Source organism: Bison bison, unplaced genomic scaffold, assembly GCF_000754665.1.
Source record: "Bison bison bison isolate TAMUID 2011002044 unplaced genomic scaffold, Bison_UMD1.0 scf7180017864289, whole genome shotgun sequence".
In the NCBI taxonomy this organism is placed as follows: domain Eukaryota; kingdom Metazoa; phylum Chordata; class Mammalia; order Artiodactyla; family Bovidae; genus Bison; species Bison bison.
The window spans coordinates 6,927,909-6,939,737 of NW_011494861.1; the positions used below are offsets into that span (position 1 = coordinate 6,927,909).

General features: G+C 55.8%; 2 protein-coding genes across 2 annotated transcripts in view; both read right to left on the reverse strand.

Annotated features, from left to right (window-relative positions):
• Nucleotides 1-1,903: 1,903 nt before the first annotated feature.
• Nucleotides 1,904-7,581, reverse strand: THAP3 (THAP domain containing, apoptosis associated protein 3). Its single transcript, XM_010849943.1, has 5 exons — nt 7,453-7,581; nt 4,862-5,054; nt 3,300-3,362; nt 2,839-2,943; nt 1,904-2,616 (listed from the first exon to the last, which is right to left on the reverse strand). Exons 1-5 carry the CDS (start codon nt 7,524-7,526, stop codon nt 2,332-2,334), a joined length of 720 nt encoding a protein of 239 aa, XP_010848245.1. The 5' UTR covers nt 7,527-7,581; the 3' UTR covers nt 1,904-2,331.
• An 876-nt stretch (nt 7,582-8,457) lies between these two features.
• The window catches only part of PHF13 (PHD finger protein 13), a 7,849-nt gene continuing 4,477 nt past the window's right edge, over nt 8,458-11,829 (reverse strand). Inside the window, exons 4-5 of the mRNA XM_010849944.1 lie at nt 11,573-11,819; nt 8,458-11,050 (exon numbers count right to left, since the gene is read on the reverse strand). Coding sequence (XP_010848246.1) covers nt 10,824-11,050; nt 11,573-11,819 — 474 coding nt within the window. The 3' untranslated portion in view covers nt 8,458-10,823. The remainder of the gene's footprint in view (nt 11,051-11,572; nt 11,820-11,829) is intronic.

Sequence of the window (11,829 nt, forward strand, 5' to 3'; positions counted from 1 at the left end):
GTCAATGACAAGAGCAAGAAGAGCGAGAAGGTGAAGGTGATCGATGTGACCGTGCCCCTGCAGTGTCTGATGAAGGACTCCAAGCTCATCCTCACCGAGGCCTCCAAGGCTGGGCTGCCCAGCTTCTACGACCCGTGTGTGGGTGAAGAGAACCTGAAAGTGCTTTACCAGTTCCTCGGGGTCCTTCATCAGGTGATGGCGCTCGACAGCGAGGCACTCAGGATACCAAAGCAGTCTCACAGAATTGACACTGATGGATAAACTACTTGAGAAGCCAGATTCAAAAGGGGCTGCAAAAGAATTTCCCCAGGAGTCAACAAATTTTGGAAAGAAGCAGGGAAAAAAACCCAGAATCAGATGTTTATTTTGTATTTGCATAGAAAGTGGTACTGGCTCAATTATGTGAAGGGACACACAGATGCCCCGAGGCAACCCCACCAGGACCGGAACCGCAGCTGGGCCCGAGTCTGTTCCCAAGGATCATGTCCCCGCAGGGAAGGCCCGGCCCCCGGGGCCTCAGGGTCCCTCGCCGGCTGAGCCACCCAGTAGCTCTGTCTGCCGTGAGGTATTTATGAACACCTCGCCCTCATGCCCGTGACCGTGAGCTACCTTTCCTAAAATCCACACTGAACACAGAAAACAAAACGGAAGGAGGGAAGCCGTTCCCAGGAGCAGAGTCTCTGGATCAAGGGAACGCCTGTTGAGTCACCTTCCTGCTGAAATGTGACTGCGTGAATCTGGACAGGATGGTGTGGGTTTATAAATCTGCTTTTTACCTGAGAACGAGTGGCTTTGGGAATTAAGTCTCCTCCGTCCCCTCCCAGAACTTCTCAAGTCATTCCACTGGCACCTGGCTTGGGACAGAGGATGTCACTCCGGTCCCAGGAGCCACCTGTGTCCTCATGCGAAGCAGCGTTGCCTCTGCCCTCCCCCACACAGCTCAGTCCATGCGGCCCGGAGAGGTCCGAGTGGGAGCCAAGAGGCTCAAGGGGTTCCAGGGGCCCCTCCCTGCTCGCTGCCAGCAGGTGGCACTGCTGCTCCCACACCGGCTCAGTCAGTCTCCTCTGGGCTGCCCGTACCCATTTGGGTGTCTGCTCCCAGGAACACCTTCCTTCACACGCCTCTTTTGAGGATGCAGAGTATTTCACGACCAGGCCCCTCCTAACCAGCCTGGCTGGTGAACAGTCACTGGAGGAGCAGACGCCTGGCTGGTTGGGGTTCAGGCAGCCTCTGTGCGGCTCCTGTTCAATCAGGCCTTGCCCCTGATGTCGGTACCGGAGAAGTCACTCACAACCCCCTTCCTCCAGTGTTTAAAGGTAGTTCAGGTTGTCCAATTCTGTAATATTTATCTCCACTTAAAAGTTCCCTGCAAGAGCAGCTGCTCTGAATGTAAATCGTGCAATAAGTGTCGAGTTAGTGGAGTCCGACCTTGGCCACAGCCTGTGCCCCTCCTGGCAGGCCGTCCCTCCTGTTGTTGAACAGGGACTGAACAGAGGACACGCTCTTACCACAATAAACCTTTCCTGAAAGCCGGGGGCAGTGTCTGTATGCGTCTGTGTGTTCATTTTAGGAGCCACCAGGTAGAGGGACTTGCCTCCTCCTCACAGGCCTTGCCCCACCCTCTGTTCTCAGGGTTCAAACTGTGAGACCTGACTTGAGGCTGGGGTATTTTCTCTGCCAGACATCTGCCTGAGAATTTTAAGAGTCCAGAGTTGAAATCACAGGCTAGGTGGTTTTTGTTTTGTTTCGTTTTGTTTTTAATTAAAGGCAACTTTTTTGGGAAGTCAAATATGGTCACGCCCTGCTGGTCCTTCAGCAGGAAACAGGAAGTCAGTCTCCTCAGCTGTGACCATGCTCAGGAGAACTCAAACCAGTGCTCACTCTTAAATAAAGGAGGTAGCACACGGGGTAGGAAGACACTTTATTACGTTGCTCGCTCACACCGGCCGCGCAGAGGTACTCCTGGGACAGAGCCAGCCGTCCAGGTGATGGAGGGGACGCCTCGCTGCCTTAGGGTCAGCTAGCGCCCCACATCCCCCACCCCAGCCGGGGCCTACCTACCCCTCAGGGACATGGTCGGCCATACTGGCCCAGGGTGGTTCCAAGGACGCTCACCCAGCTTGTGCTAGAGAGGCAGCTGGGCTGTCACCTTCTGAAGGGAGAGCCAAGGTGTCCTGTTCAGGGCCCCAGCCTCCTCCCCGCCGGGGCCACCACACTCCCACTTGAGGCGGCGCTGGCCTAAGGGTCAAAGTGGGACCAAAAGGTCCACAGCCAGAGAGTCTGGAGACCACGGCCCCTCCTCTCAGAGGCTCAAACGGCCCAGTAGGCAGCTCAGCTCTGCTGCCCCAGCCGAGGCCTGGCCTGGAGTCCCGGCCGCCCTGCGAGGCGGGCACGCAGCCGGCTGCACATCCTCCGCATCACCAGCCTCTGGGCCTTCAGGCGCCTGCGGAGCTTTTCATTCTCCTTCAGAGTCAGGAAGAGTTTTTTTTTCAGGGTGTCTAAGTCCAAAAGGGCATAGCTGTGATCGGACGGCTGTGTGGGGAGGCGCCTCTTCAGCTCTGGGGGGCTAGCTGGCTGACCAGGGACCCCAGAAGCTTCTGGTGTGTGTGGCAGGACCTGAGGACAGAGGTCAGTGAGGGACCAGAGCAGCAGCCAGGGACCTGAGGCCAAGGGGGCTCCCCTGACACCCAGAACTGCTGGGCCGCAGCTGTTGTGGGTAAAGTCTGAGGTCCAGGCTGGTGCTCTGGTTCGAGCACCAGTTTTCTTCATTCTGTTTGAAGCAAATCCCCTCAGACTGAGACCAGTCCTGTGCTGCCTTCACGCCAAGCCCGGCCTCACCTGTGGTCCTGGGCCTCCAACCTCGGGGGGCAGCTGCAGCACTTCAACTGTCGTATCCATCTTCCTCCCCAGGCCACACTCCCCGGAGCCTGTCTCAGGGAGGACCTGTAAAGACAGGGCGGAGCCAGCCGTTCGTGGGTCCTCCCCAGCTGCTACTTATCCTGCCAGGAGTCCCTTCACACCACATGGGGGCTGCCAGGGCACCAGCAGGACAGCTAGCCTCCTCCACAGCCTGGGGCCAAACCTTTAGAGATGAGCAGGAGCCAGACTTGCGACTGGCTGCCACTGCTTGATACTGAACAGGGAGGAGGAGGCATGGACAGCTTCAGCTTCTCCTTCTCTAGGAAAACGGAATCCAAACCCCAACTTGTAAGGAAAGCATGATGAGCTCCAGTGGGCTGGCCTGGCGGGAAGGCGCAGGAGCTCAGTTGGAACACTTGTGACCAGCAGGGCAAACTCACCTTTCTCTCCCCAGAGGTGGCGTCTCCACTCCGGCCGGTAGGGTCCGTGTTCTCCCTCACCAGCTGCAAGAGATGCAGAGCTGCTGTGGACAGGCCCCGGGGTGGGCACAGGAGATCTGCACCAGAGGGTCCATCAGGCCTCACCTGTCTCTGTCCCCATGCTCAGCCCAGCCCAGCTCTCCTCTCACCATCCACCAGTGCCCCTCCTCCACAGTCCCCAAACCTTGGGTCAGAGACCCACTGAAGCCAGAGACCTGGCATTCTTCAAGGGAAAACACCCAACTCAAAGCCTGCAGTCCCCAGGCCTCCAAAGAACTGAGCAGAAACCATGGGGACCACAATTTCAACTCCCCGCACCCCCACTCTGCCCCCAGGCACCAAAAGCACTAGAGGCAGGACCACAAACGTCTCCTTAGGGTTAACCTGTCATCACTGGCCGTGGAGCAGTTTCCTACAAATGCCATGGAAGTCATCACCCTGACTGAACAGGTTCCTGATCCACGATGGGAGTTTCAGATCAGCAAACTGTAATTTCCAGAGTCCCTGGTACCACATCCCTGCAGTCCACAATACTGTGCTGTGCACTTTATGTGTGTTAAAACAGCAGATCTCAGGGTAAGTGTTCTTACCATGATAAAATAAGTATATATATATATATAAAACAAAAGGCCTTCTACGTTTAAAAGAAAGAAGAGCTCCTCCGTTAAGCGTCTACTTTGTGCCAAGCAATGTTCCTGGACATGGGAATAAAAGCCATGGAGCAAAGCCCAGCCCTCAGGGACCCCCCTAGCCCCTAGACCACCTCCTTTTCAACCCAACAGGTCTCCAGAGTTGGCCTGTTCCATCTTCTCATCATGACACCCACTTTTGGCTCAGGCCACTGTGACCATCCTTACCTGCGATGCCACAGAGGCCTCTGAACCAGCCTCCAGAGGGACCTTCGGAAGTCACGTCCCTCCCCACCAGCCTCCCCCCAAAAACCCACCTCCTGTCCAGGACTTCCCTGGCGGTCCAGGGGTTAGGGCTCTGCACTTCCACTGCAGGGGACAAGGGTTCAATCCCTGGTTGGGAAACTCAGATCCCTGTATGTCAAGCCCTCCGCCCCTTTGAAGAAAACCACCGCCTGTCCAAGGCTGTCACCACCTGGCCCTGCGCCCTCCACAGGGCCTGAGCTGCTGCTGCTCCTGAGCATGCTCAGATCCTGCCCCCACCCAGCCTCGCTCCGCTGTCCCTGTCCCCCTCCAGCACTCCACCACCATCGTCCTCCTGTGCCCTGGACAGGAAAGTCCTCACCTCCCTCGAGCCCAAGTGAGGCCCCACAAAGTGAAGTGCAGAAAGAAGCAAGCTCGTGGCCCCCTCCCCATCAGCTGCTTCCGTAGCACCCATCATGAAGTGACTTGTTTTTAAGGCAGCTTTGAACTGCAGATTTCCTAAAGCTCAGGGCCAGGTGGGGACCCTGGGCTTTGGACCTAGGGGCCTGTCAGTTTTCAGCCTCTGCTGTCCCCACAAATGACACCGTTGCCCACCCCACTGCCAGGTGGGGGACCCCCACGGCCGTGCACCTGTGGGGGGCCCTGGAAGGCGAACACTGTGGGCACTGCGTTGTGCTTCAGGTTCTTGCGGTTCCCAAAGGCACTGAAGCACTCGGGCCGGAAGTGCTCGGAGCAGATGACCGTGTGCTGCTTGGGCTCGAAGTCGCCCCGGCCGATGTTCAGCACCCATTCCTTCAGCAGCTCCGGGCGGCTGAACGGGAACCTGGGGGCACAGCAAGGAGGCACGAGGGACTTGCGGGGCTAAACACACACCTTCAGGGTCCCAGGGACCTTCTGCATCCCTGCCCTGCATTTTACTGGACAGCCTGGAAAACTCAATAGCCTTGTCCTGTTAAACCACATCCTTCCATGTTGGGAAGCTTCCTTCGTGGCTGCTGACAGCATCCTTAGTAGGATATCTGAGACCATGAACATGGCCAGAGCCTCAGTGAGGTGCTCCCAGAGCCACATCTGCCAGGCAGGCCTCCATTCCTGCTCCTGTGTGGGGAAGCAGGAGGGGAAGTGAGCCCACCCTCTTGGAACCTACATTCTAGAGCAAGGAGACAGCCAGTACACTAGACAGTCAAGGACCATGCAAGAATAGAATAGGAAGTGGTTGGGGAAGGCCACCTAGGAGGTGACACTGGAGCAGAGGCTGCAGAAAGTGGGACACAGAACAGCAACACGGGAACAGAAGGAAGAGCAAGTCCAAAGGCCCGAGGGTGTGAGGAGCCAACGAGGCAGGTCCGGCTGACACAGAGCAAGAAGAGGATGCAGGCCACTGTCAGAAGGGGGTTCCTGGAGGCTCAGGCAGAGGTGGAGCTGGAGAAGGTGGTGAGTGGCAGATCTGGGGTGCATCATGAAACCCAGGCAGAGAAGTTTGCCTGTGGGCTAAGAAGCAGAGGAAGGACTTTCAAGTGCTGAGATTATGGGGGAGGGGCAGCTTGGGGGGGATCAGCAGTTTGGTTTTATTAATATACATGAGATGTTAAATTTCAGGTGCCTTTTAGATGTCCACGTGCTGAAGCTGAGTGGCAGGGGGACAAGAGTTGTCTGGAGTTGTCACCATGCGGGTATCCCCATGTAAAAGGTGGCAGAGCCATAAGCCTGGGTGAGATGGCTGCCCTGGGGAGCCAGCGTGGACAGCGATGGGACAGCAGCACGGCCGGCACCCTTAAGTGCTCCAATATCTGTCTGGAGTTGGAAATAAGCAGAATCTACCCAAGAAGACTGAGAAGGGACACTGTGACAAAGGAAGAGAACAAGAGGTGTCCCAGAAGCCAGGTGGTAGATGGCCTCAAGGGGTCAGCAGTCTGTTGTGTCATAGGCTGCAGAGAAGGGCCAATGGGACTTGACCGAGCAAATTTTGGGAGTGGTGGGGTACAGGCGCTGGAAGACAAGACCCAGCAAAGACGCCCCAAGTCTCGTACCCGTGATGGCCAAAACACAGAGGGGCCCAAATGCCCTTCAATTGCAGAACAAGTTGGTTGGAGTAAATATACTCCTGGATCACTACACAGCAATGAAAAGGATGAACTGCTGCGGCTGCTTCAGGCCACATGAAGGACTCACAAGCACAGTGATGAGCAAAGGACAGGAAAAAGGACAGCGTGTGGCTCCATTCAGTGAGGCTCCAAACAGGCCAAGGCAGTCCCCTCTGACAGAGGCCTTACCCTTGGGGACTGAGTGAGGGGCTGGAAGGGGGTGCGTTTCCGGGTCTCCTGGGGGCTTCTATGTTCTAAACTCTTGGCAGTCACACCGGGTGTTCACTTGGTTAAATTGTGTGCTTATAAATTGTGCACTTTTCCGTAGGCGTGTTACATATCAATAGACATACTCACGTTAAAAAAGAAAACGCTTAGAGGAGACGAAGTGTAGATGAACAGAGCGCAGCCCTTTGGAGTCACACTCTGAGCAGGATGGAGGAAGGCGCTGCGGCTGGAACCAGCAATAAAGTGTGCAACACTCTACCCATCGATGCGCAAGCGGCCGTGCACTCGGCCGGGTCCCACACCTGAGGGGCGCGGGGCGCGCAGGGACAGACTCCAGAAGTCCTACCATCCTCCTGCGGCTCCAGCAAAGGTCGCGCGTCCCGGCCCCGCGCCCCACCCGCCTGAACGTTCTCATTCCTCCACCACCGGAGAGGTGAGCAGAGCGCGCAGCGCACCACACACCTAAGGGAGGTTAGCAACGCATCTTGCAGCAAATACTGCACACTTAACTACGTCCCAGGCTGCACAGTCCCTGGGCCGCGGAGGGGACGCATGCCAAGTCACCGCAAGGGCGCAGCGCTGAGCGCGCACCAGGCCCGCCACCGCCTCCCCCGACCCAAGAGAGGCTGTGCGCCCGCGGGCGTTACTCAGCCTCTCCGACCGTCTCCCTGCACGCCCAGGCGGCCGAGGTGGTGCCGGGCTTCTTGGACCAGGACCTCGCCACTCCCCGGGGGGCCGCCGCCCCTCCGCAAAGGGCTCGGCCGCACGTCCTCTGGCCTCCCGGCGGTCGGGCAGCGGCCCGAGTGTCCCCAAGCCTGTCGCGCCAGGCCTGGCGCTTCCGCGGGGCCGCGGTCATCGGCCTGGGCGAAGCGGGCCCCCCGCGCACCCCCGGTGCCCCCCGCCCCTCACCGGTGGAAGGTGAGCTGCTTCCTGCGATTGCTGTAGCGGTTGCAGCACTGCCGGGCCGCGCACGACTTCGGCATCTCCAGACGCCAGGCCCGGCTGCCCCAAACAAAGATGGCGGCGGCGGGGCCTGCGGGGCGCAGCAGCGACTCCGGGAGGGGCGGGGTCACGGGACGGGACGGGGCTGACCGGTGGAGGCGGGGCGAGCGATTGGGGCGGGGCCTGCCGGCGACAGGCCCTCGAGAGAGAGGGGCGGGGCCTCCGTGAGGGGCGGGGCTTGCAGGGAGGCTGGTGAATAAATGCGGGTCGGGTTATGTTCCTTAGCCAGCATCTCGTGCACAGTGCCCGCGACCCCGTCAAGGGGTGCTTCAACGCCCGGCTCAGACCGGACATCCCCGATGCAGGTTTTACCCTAGTTATGCTGAAGCGTCACCCTCACCTCCTTGCTCTGAGCCTCCAAAATTCACACACACACACAACCCAGCTCTGGACAACTGGAAACCAAAGGCAGGCTCACCGGCCACCGAGGCCAGTATTTTCAAGATTTCAGTAGGTGTTGATTCATAGATTTCGGCTGCTCCAACGTCACATTAGAAAGTACTAGTTGACCATTAGCTGGTCCCAGATTGGCTAGGCAGACACAGCTGACTGACAGAACAGGCTCAGCCCCTTGGGACCCCCAAGTGGAAGGGCAGAATGAGTACGGGGCAGATTCTAATCCCACCTGCATAAGCTTAGAGATGGCTGCAGCTTTTACAATGCAGGTTAACCACTCACTGGGATTTAAGCTAATGTACAATGTGAAGAAATTGTGAAAGCTATTCACGTCTCTTCATGCTGTGGTTTGTTTCTGGAGAATTTACTAGAAAAGTGTATTAAGGGATGTGAGAATGTTTCATCCTGCTAAACCAAACTCACTCTAAACTTCCCAAGTCTTCATGTAACCATGATTTTGGGAGTTGGTGATGAGGGTCAGTCCTTCAGCACAGAACACAAACACCTAGACATGAACCTCAAAGTAGCAATATATTTATTTACAAAATATACAGTTTCACAGAAACAGCTTCGCTTTATACACATAAACTTTATAATTACACAGAACAATGTAAACGATGTTAAGTGTCTGGCCTGGCCAAAGCCGACGGGAGGGACTTGCTTTGGGGATGACAACTTTCCCTCCCTTCTCCATCAGCCACCAACCAGGAACCCAGAGATGGGCCATACCTAATTTGCATAAAGCTGATTGCAGCTGCCCAGCTCAATCTAACAGAAAAACCGTGGTGTCCTGACTTCTTAAGACACCACCCACAGGGATAACTCTGTTAAAAGAACAAAAGCAAATGAAGGAAACAGAAATCGAGATGAGTATCAAATGCCTTCCAGAGGCGTCACCAGGAACTGAGTCTTCTAAGAGCAATATGGTAATTGCCAAGACTGGCAGCTCCACCCTAAAATCACACCTATTCTTAAACACACTTGTAAAACTGTGGAGGTTTTTTTTTTTTTTAAGAGAGAAACACTTGGAAACTTTGGCTACTGTCATGGTGAAGACAAAGGACAGGCAATGTCACGGTGCAGATCTTTGGCAAATTTCTCTCCAACTTTTCCTGGACTTTTGCCCTAGTCAGAGCCAGACGGTTGTCTGGGGAGAAGGTTGTTTCTAAGCCAGCTCCTTACTATTTTTCTCTAGAGTAGAACATCTCCCTTGGGGCTCTTCACAATAAAATGGATTTCAAAAACTATTTCTCTCTCTTTTTGTGTTAACAGAAACAACAGAATTAAAAATAAAACAAAAAAGGCAGTTGGCTGGTCAAGCATGAAAGATACTAGGACAAAATATAGGCTCCGATCAGCCAATTACACTTCAACCCCCCGGTGCTTCAGTGAGAGAATGTGGACACAAGTCCGCCTGATGGCCCTACGCATGGGGACCACGTAGAGAAGTCTCCCCGTGGGAAGACTGAGGCTCCACCTTGATGTCAATAAATATGCCTGACTTGGGCACTCTTCCCTCTTCATGCTTCGTGAGAAATAATGTTTATGAAGACACACTCATCAATGTACAAAAAAAAAATTTTTGAGAATGAGTATTTAAACTGCTAGAGTAACATCAGTTTCGAGGAACACTGACGTCCTCCCTCTCCCTCAAGCCTGAGAGCCATCAGTGTCCCGCCACATGGCGCTCCGGTGGAGGCCCGCCGGGCTTCAAACTCCCTGGCCTCTCCCGAGCTGGCCTGCACAGGGGTCGCCTCGGTCCAGGGCCCTTTTAGATCTAAGGAACTTTGCAAAGTTCAGTGGTACCTTCCTGGAGGCCAGCGTTACCATCTCACTCACCCACCAACTCAAACCAAAAAAATGCTTCAAAAGTCCTAACCTTGCCCCGTGGAACCAGCAGGCCAGCCTGTATGAGGGGCATACTATACCCATGAGGGAGGCCTTCCTCCCATTTTCCCTCCCCCCGCCCACTATGTGGAGAAAATCCTCCCCCAGAGACTGCCTAACCTTTAATGTCGCTGCTAGAACAAAGTGAGGGGGGAGAGACAAGGAGAGGATCCAGGCGCCCCCTCACTTGAAAACAGCTTGCTGGGCACCCCCAGGACCTCCAAAGCCAACTGGAGAGGAAGGGAACCCAGGCAGAAGTCTGCCAATACTTTTGGCTATTTCGTGCAAAGAGACAGGTTTTTTTACATCGTGCAAAACAGGAAACTGAGTTATGAACATGGGCCACCATGACCCCACCCCCGAACCAACCCCCTTTCCACAGAGAAGCAGCTGCATAGTGTCCCCTTTGACGAACTGAAGGAAACCTGGGGCTCACTTGCCAGCTCACCACCCCTGGGTGAGGCCAGGGACTCCAGCCCCAGGAGAACAGGCATCCCCTAAGGCAGGGGAGAGGGGGACCACTAAGGGAGGAGCGGCTTTGATGGTTGCTATACAGACACTTATGGTAAAAGACGGACTGCAGAAGTTCACACGTATGGCGGTTCATAAACAGGCCGGGGAAACATCATCTCCTCGCGCCAACACAGCGGAAGCAGGAGTAACAGACAGCACTTGTTCCGATTGGCGGGGGGTTGTCAACAATGAGAGCAAAAATGCACAACGACCACACCCCCTCATGTTCGGCTGGACCAAACCCGCTGCGCTTGGGTGTGCGTCCACCTCCACTGCAGAGACCACGGCTCCAGCAGCAGCTCTGGCCGACGAGATTTTATTCAGTCACTGGCTATGTACAGTTTATACCTTGGACAGCTGGTCCTTTCATGTAGGCACCTGAACGGCAGGGGTCTGCCCGCGCTGGAGCTAAGAGTCCTGTGCTCAACTAAGACCAGGGCCAGCAGGCCCACAGTCCCTTTCGACTCCTCGCCCTCCAGCAGTCAGTCCAGAAACAGCTTCCGGGAGCCCATTCGGGACCGGTTGGAACGGCGGATGTCAAACTTGGAGTCCCGGCACTTTTGGCAGACAAACACTTCCGGAACGTTGGACTTCCGGATCTTTGCACAGGACAGGTGAATCCAAGTGTGGCACTCGTTGCACTCTATCATGGGGCGGCCAGCAAACGGCTTCATGCAGAAGCATGTGACCAGGTCCCAGGAGTCGTCATCTGAAAGCAGAGAACCATGTAAGAGTGGAAAAATCTCTCACAACACCCCCAATCAGAACCCCTCCCATCAGGAAAGCCACTCTCCAAAGGGACAGGGCAGCTGAGCTGCAGTGAAACCAATTTCAAGTTTCAGGGTGATACTTCCCGCTCTGAAAATGCACGCGTGCACAAAAAGCACTGAAATGTGTGGTACGAGGAATCCCCACAAGGTGGTTACTCATAAGCTATGTTATTTTCACATTTTGAGGCCTGCTCTGGAATGTTCGCTGTCTTCAGCTGTGATCATCGCTTCCTAAACATCTCGGCATCCGCCTTCTCACACCCTTTCCCCTGAAGGTGGTGGGTTATGCTCCCCTGTCCCCTTCCAAGGAAGGAACCACCGCCCTGAGACCCCGCACCTCATGGCAGGCACATGGGATCTCAGCTCCTCGACCAGGGATCGAACCCACAACCCCTGCAGTGGAAGGGGAAGGTTAGGGCCCTGAAACCCTGCTCTTAGCATCCCACCTCTGGGCCACTCACCGGAATCCACCATGATGTCTTCGTCGTTGCCCGTGCTGTCTTCGTCCCGGAACACCACCTGCTTGCCCTGCCGGACGATAGTCCGTTTGCCTTCAGTTTTTATTTCTTTGACCTGATCCGGTGACACCGTGGTGCAAGACCCACTGGAAGGAGTATCAGAGTCCCAGCCCGAACAGGGGTCTCCAGCGGCCTGGGGGATATCCTGCAGAGTGGGGCTCGTGGGGGGCTCTGCATATGGGGCGGCGGGCTCCCGCCGC